Here is a 26653-nt window from a genome sequence, read left to right as displayed (position 1 = left end):
TGTCAACACGACCCGTTAAACCACGACCCAAATTTTGTGACCCTTAAGCCTAAGTTGTTCAATATATAATTGGTCTAACCCACATGAGTTAATATGTGATAACACTTTTACAATGCTAAAAATAGTACAAGGCTAAAACAAGGCAACGAGGGAGGGTGAGAGAAATGAGAAAGCAATTATTTAGGTATTAGATTCATAAGAAAAATGAGTTAAATATCAATAATAATTGGTCCGGTTTTTAGGTGCTAAGAATTGGGAACTAAACCAGTTCAAGCATAAATTAATTTTAACGATTTTTTCTGGTTCGGTTTAGTTCAACGATTTATTGGTTCAAATGCCCAAATATACCTCTAGTAGACTTGGAACCAACTTTATTTGTGGGCCTTAACTAGGAGTGGGCACAGTTCGGTTTTCCCTTACAACTGAAACTGAAATTGAAAAATTTATACAGTTTAATTCGGCAAGGCAAGGAAGGGTGAGGCAACACTTGATTTTGATGCTCATGGAAAGGCAATGGAAGGAAAGCTGAGGCAACGGTAAGGCAATGCACATAAAAGCAATGGAAAGGCAAGGTATGAAAGGGAAGGCAAGGAAAATGTAAGGTAAAAGCAAGGAAAGGCAAGACATAGGGAAGGAAAGACAAAGACAAAGTCAAGGCAAGGCAAGTAACGAGAAAGCAACGTCAAGGCAAGGCAAAAACAAGATATAAGCTTTTCACTCTATAACCGGTAAGATATTAGTTTTTCACTCTATAACATACCTGGAAGATATAGGTGGATCTTACAATAACTAATTGATCCAATTTCAACATAAAACTGAGTCATTTGACTAGATATAACCCCCTAAACTGACCCAATGTTTCATTTCAACATAAAACTGAGTCATTTGAGAAGATCTGACCCCAAAAATATTTCAAATCTTCTCAAATGACTCAGTCTTATTTTGAAATGGGATCAACGACTTACTCTAAGATCCTTTGAGTAGTAACGACAAGCTTGTTTGAGTCATAGTGGGACACAAAACCCAAGGTAAATGCAAGAAAGAGTCAATTTTAGGGGTCAAATATTCTCAAATGACTTAGTTCTATGTTAAAGTGAAATGAACCACTTACTGTAAGATGCTATAAGTTGTAACGAAGAGCTTGTTTGAGTCGTAGTGGGACATATAGGGTTATATTGTTATATTATAGTACTATCATATTAAAAATATTTTTTAAATTATTCTAAGAACATAATAAACACCATCATTGTACATGGATGACACAAGAACACCACGTGAGCTAGTGGTAAGCCGTTATAATTCCTTATTGGAGGTTAAGGGTTTGAAGCCCCTTGGCGCACTAATACTTCTAATATTTGTCATTTTTAAGGGGCAAAGTGAATCACGAAACCACGGTCAAATGGGCAATATGGGTCACTTTGAGTTTTAGGGGGGAAAGTGAGATTTGACCTATGTTTTAAGGGGCATTTTAACTAATAAGCCTTTTGATAATGACTCTAACCTGCAGGGTAGGGGTAGGCACAATTTCGGATCAATCCGGCATAACCATCCAACTCAATCATAGTGGGTTAGGTTGGTCTAAAATGAGGTAGTCTTGGGTTCAAAAAATCACAAACCATTAGGTCACGGATTGGAACCAAAACTTAGAAGTATGTTTAATTTTGAGTTAATCCAACCAAACCGCCCAACCCGATTACAAAAAATAAGAGTTGAATTGGGCAAATAATAAGTGCCCAACCGCACTAATACTTCTAATATTTGTCCTTTTTTTTTTTATTTGGGCCTCTGAATAAGGGTGGGTTCCACAATTTGCCAAGTCATCTTTAGGGTTTTTTATAGAGTTTGGAATGAAGTTGACAGTAAAGGGCAAAGTGAATCACGAAACCACGGTCAAAAGGGCAATATGGGTCACTTTGAGTTTTAGGGGGGAAAGTGAGATTTGACCTATGTTTCAGAGGGCATTTTAACTAATAAGCCTTTTGAAAATGACTCTAACCCGCAGGGTAGAGGTAGGCACAATTTCGGGTCAATCCGACATAACCATCCAACTCGATCATAGTGGGTTGGGTTGGTCTAAAATGAGTGAGTCTTGGGTTCAAAAAATCATAAACCATTAGGTTACGAATTGAAACCAAAACTTAAAAGTGTGTTTAATTTTGAGTTAATCTAACCAAACCGCCCAACCCGATTACAAAAAATTTGAGTTGAATTGGCCTAATAATAAGTGGGTCTTGAATCTAATAAATCATAAACCGCTACATATCAGATTGAGTTATGAGTTGAGACTAAATCCGACCCAACCCAACCATGCCCACCCCTACTGTGGAGTAAAATATAATTAATCTTTTTTTTTTTAAAGAAAAAAAAATAATCAAGAACGTTGGTTTGCCTTCTTATAAATCTCACCCTTGCCCTTGGACGGAATAAAAGATAAGAAAAGTGGGTGGCAGGTGACGAGTGAGAGTAGAGATTGCAAGTCCACATCTCCACATAATCGATAAAGCGAAAAGAGGAAAAATAATAAGAAATTAACAAGAAGTATTTTGGTGTGGGGTAGGGGGTTTTGGAGATTGAATTGGGATTGGGATTGGGATTGGGATTGGGAAATAGGAAACAAAAGACGACTGGTTGGGTGTCTCAACGGAGAATTTAGATAAGATATACAGAAGACAGAGCAGACAGAGCAGACAGAGGCGATGAGTATAGCAACAGTAACCACGGTCATAGCAGCCTCATCATCCCTGAGTACGGCGGCAGATGCGGGACACATGAAATCATTATCATTCTCTTTCCCTTCTTGTTGGGCAGTTTCATTTTCACATCACAAACTCACTCCCAGCGCTCTCGCCCACTGCCCAAGGCCAAGGAGGAAAAGTGGAAGGATTAGTTGCGAGGTTGCTATCAGATCAGACTCCTCGTCTCCTTCTTCTTCTTATTCTTCCTCTGCCGATATAACATCATCAGATGAAGCCGTCGCCTCCTCCAAGATCGGAGCTAGGGTTAAGGTGAAGGTGCCTCTGAAGGTGTACCACGTGCCCAGAGTACCAGAGCTGGAAATCACCGGAATGGAAGGTGAGCTCAAGCAGTACGTTGGGCTCTGGAAGGGCAAGCGGATTTCAGCCAATCTCCCTTATAAGGTGCAGTTCGTTGTCGATGTTGAAGGCCGTGGCGCTGTCAAGTTCTTCGCCCATCTCAAGGAGGACGAGTTCGATTACCTTTGAATTTGATCAATGGATAATCCATCATGTATATCAGGCTATAACCTCTCCCTCTCCCTCTCTCTCTCTCTCTCTCTCACACACACACATTATATTATCTAATAATCATTAGCCCGGCTGCTCGTTTCTCAACTGCACTTGATTGTATTTTCTTCTCTTGTCATTATTCCTATTATTACTACTCTTAAGCTTCTTCAGCAATATACGGTTCATCTTGTTGGTCTAACCAATCTGTTAAATTGATGGATTTAAATGGCTCAAGATTTATGCAGAAATGGATGTAACAAACAACTATTTCAAAATTTGTTCTTCGGAAGTTTAGCGGATTAGAGTCACCCCCTTCTTTTGGTATTGTTAACTGGGATTGTTTAAGCAAAAGTCCGTACAGGTATGTAACTTGTGTTTCTGGGTAGCCTGCCTAATCCCCTTTGCTAGAGTTGCACTGATGCAACTTCCGACAGATTATAATAGCAACAACAAATCACGAATGAGATTATTTTGCCTTGTTTCATAGTCTGGACTTGGGTAGAAGGAAAAAGACTAATGTTGCAGCGTCCCAAATTATTTGTTGGAATGTTTCCTCAGCTACTTTGTTCTATCCACTGGGCCATTTATCATCTACTTCAGTCCGACATTCAACAAGAATATACAAGGTTTGTGTCAATGTTGAATGATTCTATATCCAACAGGGCTGGTTTGTGTCAAATTATTTGTAGCCCTTGTATAAAAAAAAATGTTAGTGATATTTAGGATCCTGAGCTCTGAATCAACCATTCTTTCTAATTGTTTTGCATCACCCGCACTCCTTATTCTCCCAAATTTTGATCGCCAATGGTTGTTGTTCATTAGGAAAAGCCTCTTCACATTCTGTTCGCCCGATTTTGATCGATAATGGTTGTTCATTAGGAGCGCATGCCTGAGAGACTGGTAATCAATTAAGCCAGCTGAAATTAACATCAAATTCAAGCTCAAGTTCAAATTATTTGTGCCGAAGTTTTTAAGTTAAGTTTGTTGAGCTCAAGTAAAGCTCCAGCTAGGCACAAGCTTAGTTTATTGTCAAGCCATGTTTGAGCATAAATCTTTGAGCTGAACTTGAGCTTAAATTCCTCGGGGGCTCGTACAAAATTATCATGCCAAGTTCAAGTTGGAGAGTTGGAGAAAGCTCGGATCTGCTTAGCTCGTATGTACCTTCTGGAGCAGTGACAACTGACAAGCGTAACTTCTTTTTTTAATGCAAGCGAAATTGGGGGAGAGGGAATCGAGCCTAAGACCCCTTAGGTGCAGGGATAAATATTCTTAACAACTTGAGCTACAAGCCCCTTGTTCCTAACTGACAAGCTCGTATCTACTAGTCACTTAAGTTCTGGAAATACAAGAACATTTCACATTTACAGCTATTAAATGCAGCACCTGCAAACAGAACGCCACCAGGCCACTCTGAACACAATAGATATGAAATTCACTTTTTTTCCACTTCAAACTGATTATTTGTGATCAATTGTACCCTCAACATGAGTTTTCAATATTATCAATGGGTAACCACAGAATCGGTTGCACTTTTTCCTGAACTAGCTCCAAGTTTCAAGTTAGATCTTGTAAGGACTCTTTTAAGTAAACAAGAAAGAAGAAAAAAAGGCTAGATGAGGATGGACACATCACTACCTACGAGACATGAAGAAATTGAAGTCATGATGCTGGAATTTGCAATGTTTCAGCCAGGAATTTGCAGCATTCAGATAAGAGGCAATATTTTCCTTGTCTGAAGTCTCAGGATTTGTCCAGAGTTCCCCATACATCTTATAAGTAGCCACTGCAAAAGGAGGAAGAGCAATTTCACCTCTTCTGCTATCTCTTTCTAGCATCCTGCCTCCCCATTCCTTTCCTAGAGTATTAATGCTTTGAAACTTCTCATCTTCCTCCAATATGGTACACGGGAGTCCTAAGAACCAACAACCGAAAAAAGGAAAGTTCGGTTACAACGGTTACAAAACTTCTGACAGTATGATCTTATCAGAAAACTCACCAATAATGGATCATTCAAGTATATGGTTTATCAGCTTCTACCTATGATAGCATATAACATGTAAGATCAAACTTTCTCCCAAAGTAAGAGTAACAGGCAACTACCATTAACAGAATAGACAGAATAGTAAGCCGCTAGGCCTTTGTATACTTTGCATAAGAGGCATGGTATTTTTTAAAATTTTCAAGAAAACTGCTCCAACCTATTGCCACTGTGGACTTATATAAATAAAGACCATGCTTTGTTAAAAGCGGTTGTATATGCTTAATATGTAAAACTAGATTAATTGGGGCATGGTAAAAGAAATAAAGTACATGCCCATTACTTCAAATAAAAAAGGAATGCCCTTTTTACACACAGAGATATCACACAAACAAGTGCAAACTTAGATCTAATTGGTAAGGACTAACACGGCCATGGAAAGAATGCAGAAATAATGACAGATTTCACAACAGTTAAAGGAGGGAGGGCCTTTTAGTTCATCAAGCATGGAATTGGCATGCAGAAAGAGGTTTCACGTATATAACGTTCCTACAACAAATTTTCACTAAATCCTGATAATCATTTAATCAATGCTTTCATCATCTCATTTCAATCACTTTATACTCCAACACTCTCTCTTATGCTGGTAAAATGTAAATTGATTTTGGAGCACCCAACTTGCTTCCTACAAGAACACGTTTAACTTCGTAAGGCTCCCATGTTATGAGAATCTGCAAGCTAGCTCCCAGCAAATTTTCATCTTATACTATTAAAAAAAATTACATACATCCAACCACTGATGAATCACAGGTGGATTTATTACCAAGATAAGCAAACACGTAGCAACATATACCACAAAAATAAAATAAAAACCTGTACTATTAACTGAGTAAAATTCCCCATATGCCCTTAAAATTAGAAAAGACAATTCCCTTCTCATAGAATACATTAATGTAAAGGATAAGTGTTGTGGTCCTAAACATTTAAAAGCTACACATAATGTGAGAACAGTTTTCTCAAATGCCCAAAGAAAAGAAAAACTCCAAGCACTCCCTATGGAAACGTGGTCGATTTGCCACACACACACACACACACACACACAAAACTACAAAAGAAATTGCCTATTGTTGTATCAATTGTATTTATTACTAGATTATTTGATGCAGGAGCATAGAAATTGCCTATTGTTGTATCAATTGTATTTATTACTAGATTATTTGATGCAGGAGCATCTATAGGGCTCTACAAGAGTACTTGGGCCGTTAGTCAATTGGGCTAGGGTTCTATTTACTTTAAGTCGCCTCTTTATGGTCTCGACACTATCGCCCCCTATCACCTAATCTGGTTGATATGGATAGGGAGCAGGGCCTTGGTTAAAATGGACATCACCTTGGGACACATGTGGATAGCCGCCCCGCATGGCTAAAAGTAAGCCAAAAGAGCTCAAACTCTATCATTAGTTACTCCTTTTGTTTTCCTATTCTTATTAGGATTTGATTTGATTTCCTGTTTTGTTCTTCAATTTCCTTTGTCAATTAGGTTTTCTATATTCTAGTATAAATAGGCTATTAAGAACTCTTGTATGGAGTTTTTTAATGAATATAATTCTAGACTTTTAGTCTATAGAGTTTCTTTTGGGATTTTTGCCCTAGAACTCAATTATCTTTGTTCCAAATTCTATTCTATAGCTTTATCCTTCTATTGTATGTTTGGATAACTGGACAACAGCTTATAGCAGCTACCTTGCATCAAATTGGTATCAGAGCCAGGTTAAATCTTTGCTCCATACCATGGTTAGACGTGCTAGAGGTTGTGGACGAAGGAACCAAGCCCAACAAACAGAGATGGTTGAGATGTGGAGTATGATCGAAGATTTGTCGAGATCCAACCACGAACACTTAGACATACTGGAAGGTGGTCCTAAGGATGACCTTAAGAAGATGTAAACCCCTTTCATGAAGCTGGAAACTATGGTGATGGTGATCGAGGTGGATTGGAAGGAGCGGTTCGCTCTAATTCTTCAGTTAGTTTCCTAAATTTGGATATCCCTCCCATATTTGATCATTGTTTTGAAGACGATTGTGAAGTTTGTTTTGGGGTTGAGAAATCTTTTGACAAGGTATTTGGTGAGGGTAAAAAAGTTGAATCTAATGTAATCTTGAAGGCAATGGATCAAGAGAAGGTTGGGTCTAAATGTTTGGAGGAACACAATCCATACAAGTTTGAAGGAAAGGTGATACAATAAAGTACAGAAGGAATCTTTCAAGATGAGCAAATAACCCTAAATTTTCGAGACCATGTGCATGCTTTAGAAACTACTAATTCTGAGTATGTTGATTTTCTTGGTGTTGATGCTTTCAGTTTGAACATTGCCAAGACCTTTGTTGATTGTGTCAATCTAATGGTTTTTGGATTGCAGAATTTTCGGGCTGAGAGATTGGTTGCATAAGATAATTGGAACTGTTCCAAAAGGATCAAATATTCTAAATATCTATTTCTTTGGAGTGGGAAGATTAAGGTCAAAGTTCTATGGACAGTTTATGTAAGCAGAGGTTCTGTTTAGATAGTTTTCATCAAAACATTGGAATTCGAAGACGAATTCTTCTCAACGCAGTCGAATTGATGCAAGAAAATAAACACAAGTGTTCAAGAATGGTCCTAATATTCAAAATACCTCTTTGTTTGGAAAGGAAGAATTCAGTTTCAAACTTCTCAGGGAGTCTTTGATGACGATAACGATTTAGACTCGAGGACGAGTCTTTTCCAAGAGCACTTGGGCCGTTAGTCAATTGGGCTAGGATTCTTTTTACTTTAAATTATTAGTTACTTTTTTGTTTTCCTATTCTTACTAGGATTTGATTTAATTTCCTGTTTTGGTTTTTAATATCCTTTGTCAATTAGGTTTTTTGTATTCTAGTATAAATAGGCTATTAAGACTCTTGTATGGAGTTTTATTATGAATATAATTCCAGACTTTTTGTCTAATAGAGTTTCTTTTGGGATTTTGCCCTAAACTTAATTATCTTCGTTCCAACTTCTATTCTATAGCTTTATCCTTCTATTCTCTATATTTTGGGTATGTTTGGATCCTTGGACAGCGGCTATAAGCCGCTGCCCTGCATCACTATTTTAGATCAACTAAGTACTGATGATCAATCTTCTGCAAGACTTCAAACAACATCCTAGGTAGCTCCAATCTATGTAGCTTCTCTGGCGAAAAGTATCCTTTTCGTCACGCCACTGCGACTCTCACTCTACTCCAGGAACAGTTTCAGTCTAGATGGCTTTCACTTTGGTGGCAGGTAGTCTTTAACGGAGTACTCTCTACAGTCCTCTCCAGTTAGCCTTCTTCAAGGTAGACCTTTTCATCATTTAAACCATGTACTCTGACAGTAGGTAGCCCTTTCCAATATTTGTGATCGCTACACTGCACCAGTTCTAGTTAATAAGTTTAGGGGCCCTGTCTTGGCATCAGTTTCGCCATGCAAGCTGCTTTGATACCAAATGTAGCAAAAGATTGAACAACAAAATTAATTCAATGCTTTGAATTATTTGGGATCATGACAATATCTTTATTTGATTGTGTTCTTATACAATTGGGTAATGCTAGAGTAGTCATAATTGTCGTGAACAAAATTGGAATATTTCCTTCATATTCAGTCAGTTGGCGTTTTAAATTTTTTTTTTTTTTTTTTCTTTCTTTGGTACCCAGAAATCCACCAACCTGCTTTGCGGACACAGCTTTGAAACTGTGGCCCTGGTCGAACCCTACAATCTTTGGGAGGCAGGAAACACTACTCAGACCACATGGGAGCAAACCATGGACCTGACCATCCAACTAACCCCATGATGGTAATTGGAGTGTGTGATATAATCCTCCATCTTTTAGTATGCTCAACAATCATTTTATCAAAGCACATAAACCATAGTCTCACCTAACCATAATTACCTACATAAACTTCTTTGTAGTAACTGCATTAGTAGTGAAATTATTTCAGTTCGATTTTCTTTTCGAAGTAATTCTTAAACCTCAATAGTGGGTGAGTAATAAATTCTTTTAAACACTCTGATGCACTCCAATTAATTCCTCTTTCTGAAACTTTGTTCTGATTCTTCTGAAGCTTATATGAGTCATTAATTTGTTACCTTACTCCACCTAGCTCCTTGGAATACTTCTCGAATGTTGCAATGACTTTTTTGGTTTCAAGCTTTATTTTATTCTTCAATATCATCGACATGTTTCAGGAGTAGTTTGGAGCTGTCTAACTTTAGACCAAACCACCTATTCCTATATTCACTTAATATTATCTTGTGAAATTCTTAAATCTATTTCTTATCCATCTATATATACACAAAATGATCATAGAAGGAATCGGGAATTTAATGATTATAAAGCATACATACATACATACATTAAGGAATTCACGTCCAAAGAGTTTATTAAAAACTCTGTACAACTGTTTCATCAAAGAAAAAGGCAACCAACAATTCTGATATATTCAACATGTATAAAAATTCTAAACAGACTGTCAAACAAAACCAAAACATCTAGCAACAGTTAAAGATAACAAATAGGAAAATAAGAAGAACAAAAGAGCACCGGCAAATAAATTTTATTTGCAACCCTAAGTTTACAAAAACCACTGCCGCATCTAATTTTGCAATCATATCAGTCCAATCACGCTCTACAGGCCATACTATCATACTGTTAGCATTTCTATGGACCCATTTCCTCTACCAACTACACACTCTTCATTAAAATAAATATGAAAATGATACTTACACAACTTGTGGTGTATATCTGGTAACATTGATTTTCAAACGCTTCAATGACTTCTGTCAGTTATGGAAAACCTACTGTCATTAGTAATATTCTGAACATTCAGTAATACCAAGTGTAAATGCACCAAGAGTTGTGTGTAATTAATGTTACCTCGTACGGGGAACGATACAGTACGTGGAACGGGTACAGGTTCGGTAATTTCTATTGTACAGATTCGTTGGGTGTAAGCATAGTCAGTCAGGAATTTTGGGTCCCAATTTGTTCGAGACCCCATTACTGCATAATGGAGACTTCTCCATACATGCACCTTCCCCTTGGAACTGGAAGCCGAAACATCTCCTCCAGCACCTCCCTCTTTCACATTCTCTATTGTCGCAGACTCATATTCTTCTCGTCTCTCAAGTCAGACAGTTTAACTCGGACTTACCCATCTTCATCTTCTTCCTATTCCTCAACCGTCAAGAGTCTCTAAAAGCTTATCTTCTTCCCGCTTTCTGAAGAATCACCAGACATTGAATTTTGGAACTTTGGATGAAGATGGAACAGTGATTTCCCTAAGTCGCCCAACGCCCCAGAATCACAAGCATCAACCATTGATGCCTACAACAGAGATGGGCCAGTTTTCCTTTTTTTCTTTTCACGATTTGAGTTTGCAAATCTATTAAACCTTACAATCATCTAGGATGCTAGTTCCTACGATTTGGGATGATCGAACCAGTTTGTAGTTCACCGGGGGGAAGGGGGGTGAATGAAAGCACATGACAGAAAAACCATGGAAACAACTCAGTTAGACCAACTTTTCATATGCTTGCGTCTTTGTTGATGGGCTAACATTGCCACTTTTCTAGAACAGCATTCTTCTACTTCTTTAGTTCTTTTTATTTTTCTATTGGGGGGGAGGGGGGAGAGAGAGCTCCTAGCATTCTCTTGTTAATTAAATGACATTTCCACCCAACACTTTGGGAAAGAGAGTGCATTTGTTTCTATAAATGCTCATCATTTATTCTAAATACGCCCCTTGGGAAAGAGAGTGCATTTGTTTCTATAAATGCACATCGTTTCTTCTAAATAAGCCCCTAAATAGGTTCACTCAAAATCAAGCTATTCATCATCATCGTACAAATTTGGTAGCCTGGCACATTTATCTTTCTACATGATATATGTATTGATAGACAGTTTAAAAACCATCTTAAGTTTCCATAAATAAAAAAACCATTTCAATTTGTTCTATTATAGTACAACTTCTTGTTGGTCAATATTTGTAATAAATAAGGTTTTCTTTTGATGTAACTTCCGTTTGACATCTTTCTTAGTACATGGTCTGGGAAGGTTTTCACACTAAGAATCTTTTCTTTGGACCTCTAAAAATTATGTAAATTTTAGTCTACATTTACTGTTATATGATATGAGTTTGTAGGGATTTCAGAAATTTTGGTAGATATGTAAGAAAGGAGACAACACCAAAAAGAGAGGGGCGTGTTTCTATTAATCCATTTTAAATTTGTATTCTCTTGTGTGGATAATCATCATGGGGATCTATATATGCATATACACGTACATTTATAAGGAAAACGTTCTCTTCCAAAAATGTCTGAGCATATTATGTTACCAGTCTGTGAATCCAGAACTATTTATCAAGTGGATTCTTATTTTGTTGTGTGGATTCAGACAACATAAGTATCTAGCAAGAGATGAATTCCCTATACATATATATATAATTATATTATTTATATACATATACTATAATAAGTATATGTATATAATATATAAATACACACACACATTCATTACGGAAAGTTCTCCCAGTACAAACACATTAAAGATAGGTTCTGTTATAAGCACACATATATACCAAAGGATTAAGAAATGTATACTTTGGACAAGATTTATGATCCAAAGGAAAAGGCACTGATTGGATTGCTAATACATATGAGTGTTTGATTGAAGAGCTTGGTTCCTAGGACTAAACGCCAGTTACATTATGCAAGAGTCACTTTACGGGGATATTTCATTTTAACTACCACCTTTGATCAGTTCTTAATTGCATATTCATAAAACCATAATTGATTATTCATAATTGATTAAAATCATAGGAAAACCATTCTGTCTCATACAACTTACAGGAATCAAACATAGTAGATTTTGAAGATTGTGAGACAAGCTACCAGATCAATTAAATGTATAAAACAACAAAAGGTATAATATAAATGTAATTATACTTAGAAAACTAAACAAAAAATGCATAGAAATAAACAACAGAGATTAAATTCTCACCCAACAATGGAGAGAGAGGAATACGTTTTTACCTTGAAAAGATGATAATGTGTTATAAGTGATGAAACATGCAGACAAATCCTTCGCATTCCTTGTGAATGGAATTTGGTAGATAGGATACCTAATAAACAACGAAGAATCATTTGTAAAATTCTTATATTTGTATCTCTTAAGACAAGATATGAAACGAAAGTAAACAATGGTGAAAAGTACGTCAGGTTCAGAGTAAGACATTGTTCTAATATTTTTCTCATTGCACACGAAAGATGTTTCCTATGAGAGTTGAAGTTGCAATGTCCTACCTAGTGCCACCAAAAATGAATTACTTTTTTTGTAACGACTGTACTGTTGACAAATAATAACTAGAGTTAACTCCAGTTGTTTGTAGTTTTTCTTGCAGAGGCAACTACATTCATCTTAACATGGATTATAGTTTATGAAACAGCTTCCTGGGGTTTTCTTTTTATTGATCAAGGAAACATAAGAAGACAAAGATACTAGTAAATGGCCAAAGTGGAAAAACACTGAAGGGATCCGCAAATGGAAACACAATATACTGATAAGTAGAAAGATTAGTATCGCAATCTTCAATCGAAAATTACTAGCAACAAGAGCAAAAATCGTGCGTACCAAGCAACGGCCATCCAGCTATAGGGAGAAAGCTGCACGCTTTGAAACTTCAGCAGAGCAGGATAATTCTGAGCTAGCTCATTGATCTGATCAAACATCCCATTGCATATATGATCAATAAGAGTTATCAAAGTTGACTTTTTCTCAAGGGAAAAAATAAAAATAAAAAGATGATAGAATTCCAAAACTTGTATTGAAGAAATGGAGGGTTATTGGGATATTTGCCTTGTCGGTGAGCGGAACTCTATCATAAGGACTGGCTGTTTCATTGTACTGGCAATACAGGTGGCCAAAGCGCTCAGTTGTTTGGCATGAGACCTCAAGGTCACTGGTAGAATCATCTGAGGAGTCACTCTCGAGTTTCGGTGTGCAGCTTATCCCTAACCTTGTTACCAGATGAATAGCAAGCGAATCAGAAATTAATCGGAGATTTTTGAGCTCGAGAAACAGAGGAAAATAATACTTTTCAAATACCTGGAATAATAATCAACGGGTTTCCGAGTATATATTTGGAGAGCAGATAAGGATGGAGAATAGTATTGTAAGACGCTATCGCCGCTGTTGAGGAGAATCGGGACACCGGCACCAAAGCAACTCCAATCCTTGTAAAACTTCCAAAGGTCACTCAAGGAGAAACACGCGATACCGCTATTGCCAAGGGATTGCGAAAGGCACCCATTTAGCATTTGCATAGGAACCTGTATGTTGTAATATATTTATAAATATTCACAACAAGAAAATAAAAATAAAATAAAGTTTATTAAAATAACCAACAACAAAAAATATTATATGAAAAGTTTTTTTTCCTTTATATTTTTCTTTTTATACAAGTGGAGATTTGGGAAAGTGATTCCTAGCTACTTGTAAAATTTAGGGTCCGTTTGAAAATGCTTTTTCACACAACTGAGATAGAAATGAGAAATAATGAAACAAAAGATGAATTCATTTTAATTAATAATTAATTTTTTGATAACACACAGTCTATCTATGAAAAGGTTTTTTATGGTTAAAATTTTAAATAATCCAAAATTATTCTAATTTAAGGGAAAAAAAAAAGGGATTAAAGCACAAGTACTTGATTTTAAATTTAGAATACAAAAACTTCATTTGAAATAGAACCAAGACGTAAAACAAGAAAGAAAATGTAAAAACAAAATTGAAAACAAGAGAATGGTTACCTTGGGAGGCTGTTGTTGAGTAGGGACTGAGGGCGTTATAGACTGAAGAAAACATTGGAAGTTGGAATACTCATTGGGATTAGAGAGCATAGGTATGTCCCAGGGAGAGTAGGGCATGATTTTGATCGGATGTGCTCCGGTCCGGTGCTGCTTCTGCTGCTGCTCTCTGTCTCTGTCTCTGTCTCTGTCTCTCTCTCAAGAGATGATTGATTGAAATTAAGTTGGCAAGATTCTTCTATCTGCACTTCGAACTGCTCAGCAGGTATAAAAGCAAGGAAAGGAAAAGCAGCATATATACACATTGTCAGACTAGGAAAGAAAAAAAAAATTTAAAATTTCATATAAAAGCAAGCATAATAATTCATTTGCATTAAAAAAAAAAAGGGCTGAGACAATCCCATCCCCTAGTAATTAATTGCGGTGTATTTTTGCATTCATATGCAGCATTGGCAAACCTTCCCACTCTTTCCTACTCTCTCTCTCTCTCTCTCCCCCCTGTAATGTCTGTCGTCTTGCTCACAGTCACAATTACCTTAGCAGAGTAATTTAATCTCAATCACTTCTTTTACTTTTATGCACAAAGCCAGATATTAAAACATCTGTCTTTTTCCTTTTTATTCATTTTTCAATCAAAATATATGGAAAGTATATGTGTGATAATCCAAAATTAATTTATGGAAGGAAGAAAGAAACAAGATTTAATTTGAGGAGACTCGAAATTAAATGGTGATGAATTTCGAAGTACTGAACGAGGGAGTGACCACTGACTGATGCAACAAACAGATTGCACACGCTTTAAGTCGCTTTCAAGCAGTGAAAAAGAAAAACCTACAACCAAATGAAGATGGCAGAATGAAAATGGCAGCTTTAGAAGTTGAATAGAAACAATGACAGCAACCTGATTTCACATTTGGAATTTTGGGGAGGAGGTCAGATTCGCCCACCAACGAAAAAGTTTTGGAAATTTGCAACCCCTTCTTTTAAAATTTTGCTCCCCCGAAAAATTTCGTAAGGTTTTTATGCCAAAGTTAGGAAAGGGGAGTCGGAAAGAACTCACACACACGAATACTATAGGAGCTTGAATTCAGATCACTTAAGAGTACACTAAGGTTTGAGAGCCAATCTAATTAAAACCTCATTGGTGACCAATATTTGTGTTTGGAGGAAGTATTTTGAAGTGCCCAATAAACCCTGTTTTTTAAAACATGAGATATTGGAAAAATCTCATCTCTGTTATAGAACTAGAATACTCAAAGAGTATGAGAAGTACCACTAAATATTGGGAGTATATTGAGAGTGGAATTATATTTGTTGTTTGTGGTGTTTACACTAATAGAATTTCTTCTTAGATAGAACTCATTCTCTCTTTTATTCTCTAACTCTCACTCTCTTCTCTTCTAATTAGTTGTGTACTTCACAACTCAAGAGGAAGCCTATTTATAGGCAATTAGAATGGCCTCTCATGGATGCATCTTCAACATTTTCTCCCAACATCATAATTTCATCTTTTGACTAATACCCCCTTACTTTATTCATGTGAACTTCACTTCTTACTTTATAACAATCTCCTGAGTATTATAGTTTCTCAACCAATTTTATAATTATTTTATTGTATCTTTATATATGGATAATTTTTGTTGGATCTGAACTTTTATTTCCTTTTTTAGTAATTACTTGTTTTATAACAGATCTTCTTTTTACACATTTGTTCTTTTAAAATAAAGCACTTGTGTTTTCAAATTATTTATTAAATAATGGTAATTTTGAGTTATCTAAATAAGGCCAGTGGGTATAGCTTTTTAATACCCTAAACCCTATAGCTCAGTTAATTAAGTTATTCCACCTCCGCTTATGTGAGCAAAGGTTCGAAACTCCGAGACACCCAATAAATTTGTGTAAATCTCCCTCTTCCAATCGATTTATACTCAAAAATTTTACCATAAGAATATTTTACTCTATATAGATATTCTATTCACACATAGTAACCCAACAACTATATTTTGGCATGTGAATTCCAATTAGAACCCTTTAAAACCAATTAGAAAATGAAAGAGAAATCTGAAAAAAGAAAGACGCAGCACCCAAACTACCCATCTCCCCACCTTCTCTCTCTCTCTCTCTCTCTCTCTCTCTCTCTCTCTCTCTCTGCATAAAGTTGGACTGCCCGAAAAATAGAAGGAATGAGTATGGGCAATTTAGAAACTATAGGGGGTGAGATGAGTAGAATTTGTTGGCGGTGATGTAATGACAGGAGAAGATAGAAACTGGGTGACAATAGCACCACTCATTACATAATTTGTATTTACAATTTAAACACAATTTCTCTCATCATTCAAGTACTAAAGAATTAAAAAATGGTGGATAAACATGTTTTGGGAATTTTTTAATTTTCATGTTTGGTTAAAATATAATGAGATTTAAACACGGAATTCTTTTAGGAGGGCATCAATCTATAAATGAGAGGTGGTGCTTTGTAGATTTAAATGTTGTGGTGGTGGCAGGGAGGTGATGGTGAGGGAGGTGGTGGGCTGTTTGTGGCTCAAAATTCCAAGTTTTTTTTTTTTCCCACATGAAATTTCTAATTTTTGTTTTGTTTTTATTTTATGAATCCAAACGAGGGAAGAAAAAGTAAATATAACAAAACGAAAAAGATGTAATTCACCATTGACAATAAGGTGAAAGAGGACTTGAAAGAATCTAATATTAAAGCCATTACTCACATTTGCAGTTTTTTTCAGGATACCTGTTACAGTAGCACCAATCTTTTACATTAGGAACGTATCTATTTAAAATAATAATAATTAAATCATCACTGATGCAACCAAAGGATACAATTTGATGCTACATATTCGGTTAAGTGTGAAACGGAGCGGTATCTCTTCTCCGCTGAGCAGAAATGGATTGATAGTTCCCAAAACCGTGCAGACAGGATGTATACTGACATGTCAATTAGCCTCTTGTTTTAGTGAATAGTTTAGAATAAGCTTGTAGTTAATAACTCCACTTAGCATTAATGTACAACCAGGGAATGCCCGAGCCAGGCCACACGAGACACAGAGCGTTGCGTCAATAGCCAGCCATCAGGTGTTGCAAGAAGAGGGGTCCATAACTCCAAAATGCACAAACTCCCTCCAGACTGCACTTTCACTTTCAGTCATGAAACTTCCTGAAGAGCTAGATTCAACTCTTGTGCAGACTTCGCAATTGATCCTCCTCTTCTATGGGCAAAAGAGTGAACAAAAGGATATTGGCATCTCTGGCATAATGAGTTAAAATGCAAAACAAAGTGTGGTCAAGCCAACTTTAAAAATCTAAATTTTTTGAAAACAGGCACCTGGTAAGAGCAGACAAACAGGTTTTGACTTTTTCAAGCTCCATAAAACAGTTGTTGCAACGCTCCAGCCTATGATAACCAATTCAAAATAGAAAGCCATCTCAAATGCAATCAATGTTTAAAGTCTATATATAAGGTAAAGAAAAATGTATATCACAATAAACAAAGCATACCTTTGCTCGGCTTCAATATCAACACCAACAGATGATGATGCGGATAATGTTGAATAGATCACAGAACCAAATACTCTAACCAGCTTGAGCAGCATTTCCAAAGAAATGCCTAAATGCCTGAATACGGTCAGGCCATCAAATAATGAGCAGCAAATTTGCAGATGAAAGATTCCAAGCACAAAATCCAATAAGTACTGGTTGAGATTTTGTTTCACAATTAGCCTTAGGAATGTTATAATTGCCTGTCAAATATAGAAAATTTGCAGATGAAAGATTCCAGGATCACAAAATACATCACCCAGGTACATCCATCCCTGGAGAGAATTGTGATTAGAGTCCCCTCTTCCACCGCCACCAACAACCCACCCTCCCGCCTTTTTCTTTCTTGATTCCACACTTCTTTAAACAATTGTTCCCATTAGGTGAAATTACGTGCAACAATACAGCACGTCTTCTACTTCTTACAAAACATCTACCTAGTAACACGATTGCTCACATGGCATGTCACAAGTTTCATTCAACCTCCACAGTACACCAGAAAACCACATAGCATTCCATATTATGAGAAAAAATAAAGTTAAAAGAAAAGGACAAAAAAGGATAATCTCTGCAGGCAACATTACTCCTAAAAGAAGAGACAAAAAAATAAAATAATATCAAAGGCTCAAAGCATATAAAGTTAAAGGAAATAACACATTAGAATGATTTCCCATAGACAAAGCGTGCACCAGCTTGCAAGTCATATTTTATGAGAACATGCCACAACAAATGAGTGGATGATACTTCTATGTGTACACATTGGGGTTGGGAAAACTCTTTTTTTTTTTGGGGGGGGGGGGGCGGGGGCAAGAAGCACCTACAATGTAGGGAACCCCCTTATGTGATAGAACAATAGGAAAAAGACAACAAAGCAAACTTTTTTAATAGATGGCTCAGACGATTGTAGTACTGCAGTGCAGTTGACTAAAACTAAAACTCACAAAGAAAAAACAATAAAAAAAGGAAAGTTTCTAGAAGGTAGCAAAGCTCTCTCCACATGAAACAATTTGATGTCATTAAGTTTCTAGAAGGCCGCTACCTAACAAAGGCCCCAAATAATAAAAATAAATAAAGAAAAAAGGAAGAGGTTGCTTAAAATTCTTACCTATCCATGTTACTTTCTAGAAGGCCATTGAGGAGTGGCAGAAGACAAGTGCATATATCCAGTGTGACAATGTCAATTTTTTCTGTCATAATGCTAACTACATCCGCAATGACCTGGATTAAAAGCCCAAAGCCCAAAAAATTAAACAGATATTTAAGTTCTCACAATAACTGAAAGGGATATTTGTTCCACATTCAGTAGTATCTAGAAACTGAGGGCTAAGAAAAACAATTAAGACAATCCACAGAATATTCTTACAGCATGATCAGCCATCTTCTCCATTGCACCAATGACCCCCTTAACATCATTCCTTTCCCAATATCTATAGACTACCTGCAAACAGTTACCCGCAAGATTCGTCAGTAAAATATATACTGTCTGCAAATCGTCACTATTATTATTGTGGCTAAGCAACACTTCAACAATTGGTAATTCCTCATTGCAGCTCAGCTGTTCTTAAAGCTTGCTAAACTCCATTTGCAACCGTTAGGTGGTACCATTATTTTTAAAATCCATCATAAACCCTAGCCCCCTTTCTATTCACTAGTTTTTCTCCCATTCCTAAAGCTAGTATCACAGAACACTGATATAACTGCTACTAAGAAGCATTCAAAAGGTCTTGCATCTCCGTAGCCACAATGTTGCAAACAGGAAAAAAATAACCCAAAAAAAAGCTCAAGCAAAACCTACAATTAAATAAAGAAGTATTGCATGCAATTTAATTTCAAAAGGAGGACCAACTGGACTCTTCTTGGACAGAAAAAAGAAAGAAAAGAAATTATGTAAAAGAAAGAAAGCTGGGATACAATAAATAATGGTCAAGAGAGCTAAGCATAATTGACTACCCCAACTAACAAGCATTGAGCTCCCACCATCAACTCAAAAATACCCAAAGGTCATGTAAAGAAATAATAGATACATAGAGAAGATAACAGCACCACATAAACACTTAAGCAAAGTCTCAAAATCAATAAAGATAACCTGTAATTTAGTTGAACGAGATTGCATGGAGCCAACAAATTGGTCATGTTTTTCCATGAGATCTGCAATAGCATCCTCATCACTAGCAGACACCAATTCTTTTTCAGTAGATGTAGGATAACCTCGCTGCTTAAACTTCAAACAACCATCCAGAAGTTATCACGAGAAAATGATAGATCTTATACAAGTTCATGGTGTATTCAATTCATGGTTTCTAGCAGTTCTCATAAATGATGAAATCATGAGGAAAGAAAAATATTTTGAGAATTAGCAATTAAGTTTAACTTATGGTTAAATGTCATTCTTTAAATTGAAATGCTATTCGTCTGCCATCTTCATAAATGCAATTTATGATGCGTGTTTAGAAAGAAAGATGTCACAAAAAGGCAGAACAAAAATGTGGCAATACCGCATTCAAAGGGGGCATGTTCACCGCAGATGCTGTTCCCAGGGTACTATTGGGCGTAGGTCCCTCGTAGTTAGAATATCTATCTCTTTTCTCCCAATTCACAGCAAGTGAGCGCATTCTTCCTAGATATACCATATAGAGCTTCGGTCATACTTCACGAGACTAGTTATAGAAATGAAGCAGAAGTAAAAAGCTATACCTCCTCTTTGACCTTCAGCAGAGTATGCATCTCTACTCACCTTGTGCCCTCGAGTTTCATCTAGATAAGAAGAAAAAAATAAAGGTCAAAGGTGAAAAAAACTGGAGCTTTATCATTGGCAGTATGACACTCCATCTCAAGAGGACATATGTACATGACTAAGATAGACAAAACCACATGCACAGTACAAGGCCATCAATCATTAGAGAGAACATTACACAAAATATAGAATTAAGCATTACGCAACAGAGAAACCAAGCTAAAGCACATGGGATATGACAGCATTTAACATGAAAAACATACACATGTTCCTTTTAACTGCCATTTGTGAATCCAAATATGGAGAATCCATCCTCAGATTAAGTGGCCCATCCCCTTTGCTGGCAATACCATCATCAAAGGGGTAGTTGTTATTATGGTTTTCATGCTCAGAGGCCCATCTGCCTTGCTTTCACACTAGTCTGAGAAGGCCCTTTCTTCGAGTGACTATTTGATAAAAACCTATGTGGAATAATGATTACCAATCATTTAATGAAATGAGATGGCTTGTGGTTTGACTGTATGCTGGGTTCATTCAACCAGCCTTGTACAACCTTTGCAACTGATTGTGAAAATTAACTGTTTGATTCCCAAGCTAGTGTAAGAACACCTATAACATTATTGTGGTACCAAAAAGCGATTATTTAAGTAGGGGGTGGGGCAAAGGGGAGGGAGATCTCCACCACTCACACACCACAAACACACAGAATGCCTTGAGAAGCTGAGATCAGAAATCTAATAGTTACAACATCCTGCCCGAAATAAAGAATTTAAAGTCTAAATATAATTTTCACATATTGAAAGCTTGGACAGCTGAAACTAGAAAATCCATCAAACTTACAATATTATGGCTCATATATAGATATGTCATTGATGTGTGAACATCTTCAAATCCATAAGTAAAACTGAGATAAGATATATAACAAAGTTGACAAGCACCTCCAAAATCCAGATCCATATTTACACTAAATTGGAAATATACTAAATATGCCGAACTTCCATTAATATCCTACACCCTGGTGAAAACCATGACATGGAACCAAATGAACTGCATTACTCCAGTCTACCACCATTACACACTAATTACTCATAATGACCAGAACAATAAACAACATTCTCATATCCACCAGATTTGTCATCATTCAGGTTAATGATTTATATTTGCTTTGGTAGGTCTAGGCCTCCTGCCTGTGGTGGATGTACATCTGATCCATGTGACATATTCTCAGACAGTTAACAAAAAAAATGATGTTTCAATTGAGACTCAAAACACCTCTGGTGTGAGGCTGAGTCACAAACTTAAACTGTTTTAAGAACACTAAGTATGGTACAAGTTTCTTTTTCTACTTTAAATTTAGTTCAAGTTACAGTTAAAGAAAAAACTATTAAGAGTGGACTCCCCCGCACCCCCTTTTTTTAATTTTATGTTCTGTGATGGAAAAGCTATGAGTGGAAAGAGTGCTACTAAAGATCAGATACATACAACTTTCATGCTGGTAGCTCGCAGTTGCCTCCAGCATTGAACTTGTCTCATGCTTCCCAGGTCCAAAATATCTGTCATCCTTTGTGTTCCTTTCAGCAGTATGTATTCCCTGGGTTGAACTTATAACTGTTGAGAAACCATTCTTATCTGCAGTACTGCTTAATTCAGTAGCGTTAGAAGCAGCGGAATCAGACACTGAAGAGACAGTTGACTTATCCACTTCTTCTCTGCTATTGGACAACTTCCGGAAATCAGTTGCCTTTGACTGCAAAGAAAATGCCAGTGTTCTCCCAGAACCACCGGCCTCTTTTCTGGACTCAGCTGGCAACTCTGGTCTTATACTAGTTCTCGGTACAATTACAGGTATGACATCAGACTTGTTAAAAGTTGGAAGATTGGCTGTTGAATTGATCTTAGTAGAACTCCTCTTCAGGGTAGTTGCACTAGGAACTGCTGCTGAACTAGCCGCAATAGTTTTTGGACTGGAGTTCAAATTGATCCTTTGAGGAGTACCAGGAACATTTCCTGTGGCTTCATTCAGGATGGATAGCCAGACATAAAAAGTCTAAACATCAGAGAAGTAATAACAAAAGGACATGTAAAGAGGCCAAGATAAGATCCATGATAAAACAAATCTGAGAATCCCAAAAACAATAGATACACACAAAAATACTCCATGAAGAAATTAAAAACAGTAAAGGTTAAAAAGTAGCCTACATGCAATAACTTTTGGCTCCTTAGTGGGATCTGAATTTTGAGAAACTGATAACCTTCCAAGAGATTTTGTTTCCTTCACTAAAGAATCTGAACATTGGGAAACAGATAGCCGACCCAAACTTTTAGCAGCATTCTCATTGAGTAATGACAGATTCCCGCCAGATAATGGTTTAGATTCTGTGTGCCCATTCAATCTGCTAGCATTACCAATTGCATACGGTTCTATGCGCTGTGCCAAGCAACAGATCAGTTTGATATCAATATATAATACCACCAGAGCTAGAAAACAAGAAAACAAGAAAATATCTCAATGTAAGAACAAAGATAAACTGAGTAATACCGAGATGTCTACAACCCACACTCCAACACAACTCTGATTGTATGAGCATCCAAGAAGCTTTCCCTCATGAACATTAAGATCTGACAATCGAGACCATCCAACATCCACGGCATCATGGCATCTTATTGGCTCCCACGAGAAAACCTACAAACTAAGAGTTTAAGCATGCATATTTCACAACCCTGATTCGTATGAAGGATTACATGAGCTTACCTTCAAACTTTCATGCAATCCACAGAGTAGGGCTCTCCCATCAGGACTAAAAGTCAAAGAACGCACTCCAGTTGTCTGTTAGAAACTAGAAATTAGACTAATAATCTCCTTATAGAAAGAAAATCCTGAAAACCTTAGCTTCTTGGCAATTTGGACCATTAGCAGTATTCATGGGGTATACCTCAGGTCCAGATGAGCCAATTAACTCAAAGGTTTCGAGGTCCCAAAATTTGACTGTCCTATCAGCTGAACCTGAAAGGAAATGAGCAATAATACATAAGGAACAGATGTGGAGTCTAACAGATGAAAGTATTTCCACCCCTTACAGAAAGGAGAAATGTCTCACAAATTAATAAAAGCTGAACCATGCATATTTTTAACCATAACAGTTGCAAACTAGCTGAAAACTAAGATAAGATTTAGAACCTAGATGTATGATGTATCTACAAATTCCATCTTATGTCACAGAAAGAAGTTGCAATTATTAAACCCAAGGGAGTGAGGGAGTCCTTCTTTGTAGTTGGTCCTGCCCATTGTACAGAAAACCTACTCTAAACAACACAAAGCACCAGAGACCAGGGTATTCAATGATCAAAATGATGCAGTTAAGAACCAATGGCTATACAAAACCTAGAATTTTCATAAGAAATGAAAATAATGGGTTAAACTACTATCTATAGCAAGGGAGAAGTGGCCTACAATGAGGCAATGATCTATGTTCAGCAGTAGGAGGACAAAACGGCACTAAAACATAAAAATCCAATATCTCGAGGGACTATCGTGACACACCAAGGATATTGACACCTATTTTCAATTGCCAGGAAACAATGCATTCTAATATACAGCTAATAACGCAAGAAAAATGCATAACTGATGATTAAAAAACAGAAGTATCAATAACCTGTAGCTAGCAGAAACTCGTGGGGATGAAAATCTATGCACTGGATCTGGCCCTCATGACACTTGAAATCATGCAGCAGCTTACCAGCAGTCAGATCCCACAACTGGTAAAATATTAGATATTGGTTTATATTTTGTCAGAATCAAATGGCAAATTTTGGTTTACTATCTACAAGCTACATGTATCAACATCCATAATTGCCCAAGAAGATAGAACCAAATATTTTTCAAGACAAAAGCAATTCAAACCTTCACAGTGTTGTCCTCTCCACCAGAAACAACCCAACGGCCATCCGGTGTAAATCTGATAGCGTTGACTCCTCGAGTATGGCCTTTGTATGTGTGAATACACCCCTTCTTCCTGATATCCCATATTTTGAGATTTGTGTCCAGCGAGCCAGATGCAAAGAACTCCCCGAAAGGATGGAAGTCCACAGATATACAATTGGATCTGTGACCAGTAAGTGTGCGAACAACTACACACAAAATCACATTGCAAAAACAAAAAAGATATATGAAAGACAATTTGACAGCATACAGTAGATATCTAGAAAAACAGCCAGTGCAGTTTCGATAGGGGCAGTCTCTTGTTCTGATGATTTAAAGAAATATATTGCAGAGTAAAAAATAAACAGCATACTCTTTGCCTCCTCTAAATCCCAAAGCTTAATTGTGCCACTTGCAGCTCCTGCAGCTACTAAGACCTCTGAAGAATCAAAGCTTACCGAATCAATTCCACTGGTGTGTCCAGACAAACTCTGGGTATGAAGGCACATTGAGTAGATTAGAATCGACAAAATAACAGAATTCGGTCCAAGTTGATAATTATACAATTTTAGTGGAAAATTTGCATCTGTGTCAGTTAACCTCACAAGAATATGATGAAGGCCGAAACCTTTAAATTAAGGGGAGGGGAGAAAAAGACGTGCCTAAAGCGAGCGAGAGAGGGAGAGAAGGTTACCAGTATGGCATTGGGTTTCCCAATGGCCCAGAGATTGACCTTGTGATCTTCTCCGCCAGTGACAAGAACTCTGGAAGATTTTCTGCCTATCTTAAGGCAATTCACAGTTGAAGAATGTGCTACGAATTCCTCTGAGCCACAACACAGGTTAAGGCTAAAACTTTTTCGGATACATATTCTTCTCAGTCTGATACTTACACATGCATACATACATAACATACATACATACATACATACATACATACATACATACATGTGTTTAAAGATTAATATATATATATATATATATATATAGATTGTGCAATCAGCAGGTGTGGGAGGGAGATTGTATGGTAATTTCATGAACATAATTAAATCGAGAGGAGGATACGTAGCTTGTAAGCGCGTTTAGTAGTCATGGGCAAAGAAAGAAAAGAGAAACCCTAGCAATTCTTTTAAGGTTTATCTTTTTTGTAAATAAATATAGCAGTACCAACTCTCCACTCCACACATTCAACTCAAATCTTGCGCCCTTGGAAAAAAAAAAAATCAAATCTTGCGCTGATTAAGAGGATGCTGATGCTGATGGGCGTTTCATCTTGTTCAGGCCGGATCTCGAAGAATTCAATCCGTACCTTCAAATTTCAAAATTCAAAATTCTAATACAGACAGACTTTAGGGATAGAATAAATTAGATCTTCAGGCTTGAGACTAGGAAGAGAGAAAAATAATAATAATAGGCTCAAAAGGAACAGTTGAAGCTCACAGAATGAGGTACATTGCGGAAGGAAATGAACAACGTTGCTTGGTCCTTGGCTTGGAGGCTCCTTTTTTCCGCTCAAGTTGAGGCCGTCTCGACTCTCTGCCTTGTTCCTTCACACTCTACATTACATGGTTTAGTCTCTTCTCTTTCTTGTCAAAATTGAAAAAATACGCAACACGGAGACGAAACAGTAGCGTAATAGAGTATTCTTACAAGATAATTAAACTAGGAGGAAGTTACTGTCGCAGCCAGGCAGAGACTGAGTATTATAAGCAAAGGCAAAGGCAAAGGCATGGATTTCTCGTCGTCTTCTATTTCTCTGCTTCCAACTCCACATCATTTCCCAGCCTCCTCCTCCTCAGTCCATTTCTATTCTATTTCTCTTTCTTTTTTTTCTTTTCTTCTTTTTTTCTTTTTTTTTGGTTGCTCAAATACAAAGGCAGCGGCGGGCCAGTGCCAATATATGAGTAATTACGCATAAGCAGATTAAAGAGTAGACGCTGTCACGAATTGAGTCACCCTCCGCCCTCCTTAAATGTATAATAACATTTTATTTTTGGCTTTTGTTTGATTTTTGTTTTCTTTTTTGTTTTATTGGAATTGTACTTTGAAATTTATCAAATGATCAAAAATAAAAAACACTTGGAGGAAGTATTGTATTAAAATCTTTTTCTTCTTCTTTCCAAAGTAGCCTTGTCCTGGAAGATAAATCAATCTTAAAATGAGAGCTGGCTGGGTCTCTCTCCCTCCTTTCCCAAATCAAAATAAAACAGACTACCCACCCATCACTCACCTTCCTCAACTCTATCTCACCTTTCTATTTATATCTCTTTTCCTTTTCTTCATTTTTCTTTCTTTTTAGGGGAGCCTTTTCTTCATTTTTGTTGTTTTGGTTTATCAATTTACTATTTAATCAATCTATGTGGGAGC

General features: G+C 36.8%; 3 protein-coding genes across 9 annotated transcripts; 1 reads left to right on the top strand and 2 right to left on the bottom strand.

Annotated features, from left to right (window-relative positions):
- LOC18793180 (ferredoxin-thioredoxin reductase, variable chain) lies at positions 2428 to 3419 on the top strand. The gene has a single exon (XM_007225884.2). The coding sequence runs from the start codon at positions 2697 to 2699 to the stop codon at positions 3219 to 3221; it is 525 nt and encodes a 174-aa protein (XP_007225946.1). The 5' UTR covers positions 2428 to 2696; the 3' UTR covers positions 3222 to 3419.
- On the bottom strand, positions 4668 to 15005 carry LOC18788467. 3 transcript variants are annotated; one of them, XM_020568286.1, is made up of 7 exons: positions 14987 to 15005; positions 14089 to 14339; positions 13385 to 13608; positions 13136 to 13295; positions 12911 to 12996; positions 12313 to 12401; positions 4668 to 5157 (listed from the first exon to the last, which is right to left on the bottom strand). In XM_020568286.1, the coding sequence occupies exons 2-7, from the start codon at positions 14203 to 14205 to the stop codon at positions 4877 to 4879; spliced, it is 957 nt and encodes a 318-aa protein (XP_020423875.1). In that variant the 5' UTR covers positions 14206 to 14339; positions 14987 to 15005; the 3' UTR covers positions 4668 to 4876. The 3 variants fall into 3 exon arrangements, with proteins under 3 accessions (XP_020423875.1, XP_020423872.1, XP_020423879.1); XM_020568283.1 differs by lacking the exon at positions 14987 to 15005 and having other exon boundaries at positions 14089 to 14595; XM_020568290.1 differs by lacking the exons at positions 4668 to 5157; positions 14987 to 15005 and adding an exon at positions 9599 to 10500 and having other exon boundaries at positions 14089 to 14595.
- Positions 16765 to 26640, bottom strand: LOC18789419 (katanin p80 WD40 repeat-containing subunit B1 homolog). 5 transcript variants are annotated; one of them, XM_020565508.1, is made up of 20 exons: positions 25937 to 26640; positions 25727 to 25842; positions 25352 to 25595; positions 24982 to 25112; positions 24661 to 24778; positions 24270 to 24496; positions 24022 to 24124; positions 23302 to 23372; positions 23121 to 23195; positions 22908 to 23051; positions 22568 to 22796; positions 21851 to 22381; positions 20329 to 20388; positions 20130 to 20251; positions 19721 to 19855; positions 18998 to 19072; positions 18740 to 18852; positions 17596 to 17712; positions 17423 to 17491; positions 16765 to 17303 (listed from the first exon to the last, which is right to left on the bottom strand). In XM_020565508.1, exons 3-20 carry the CDS (start codon positions 25377 to 25379, stop codon positions 17243 to 17245), a joined length of 2409 nt encoding a protein of 802 aa, XP_020421097.1. In that variant the 5' UTR covers positions 25380 to 25595; positions 25727 to 25842; positions 25937 to 26640; the 3' UTR covers positions 16765 to 17242. The 5 variants fall into 5 exon arrangements, with proteins under 5 accessions (XP_020421097.1, XP_020421085.1, XP_020421091.1 ...); XM_020565496.1 differs by having other exon boundaries at positions 16765 to 17306; positions 25739 to 25842; XM_020565502.1 differs by having other exon boundaries at positions 16765 to 17306; positions 25727 to 25833.

The sequence above is a fragment of the Prunus persica genome, chromosome G1 (assembly GCF_000346465.2).
Source record: "Prunus persica cultivar Lovell chromosome G1, Prunus_persica_NCBIv2, whole genome shotgun sequence".
Lineage (NCBI taxonomy): Eukaryota > Viridiplantae > Streptophyta > Magnoliopsida > Rosales > Rosaceae > Prunus > Prunus persica.
This window is presented reverse-complemented; position numbering and strand designations above follow the sequence as displayed.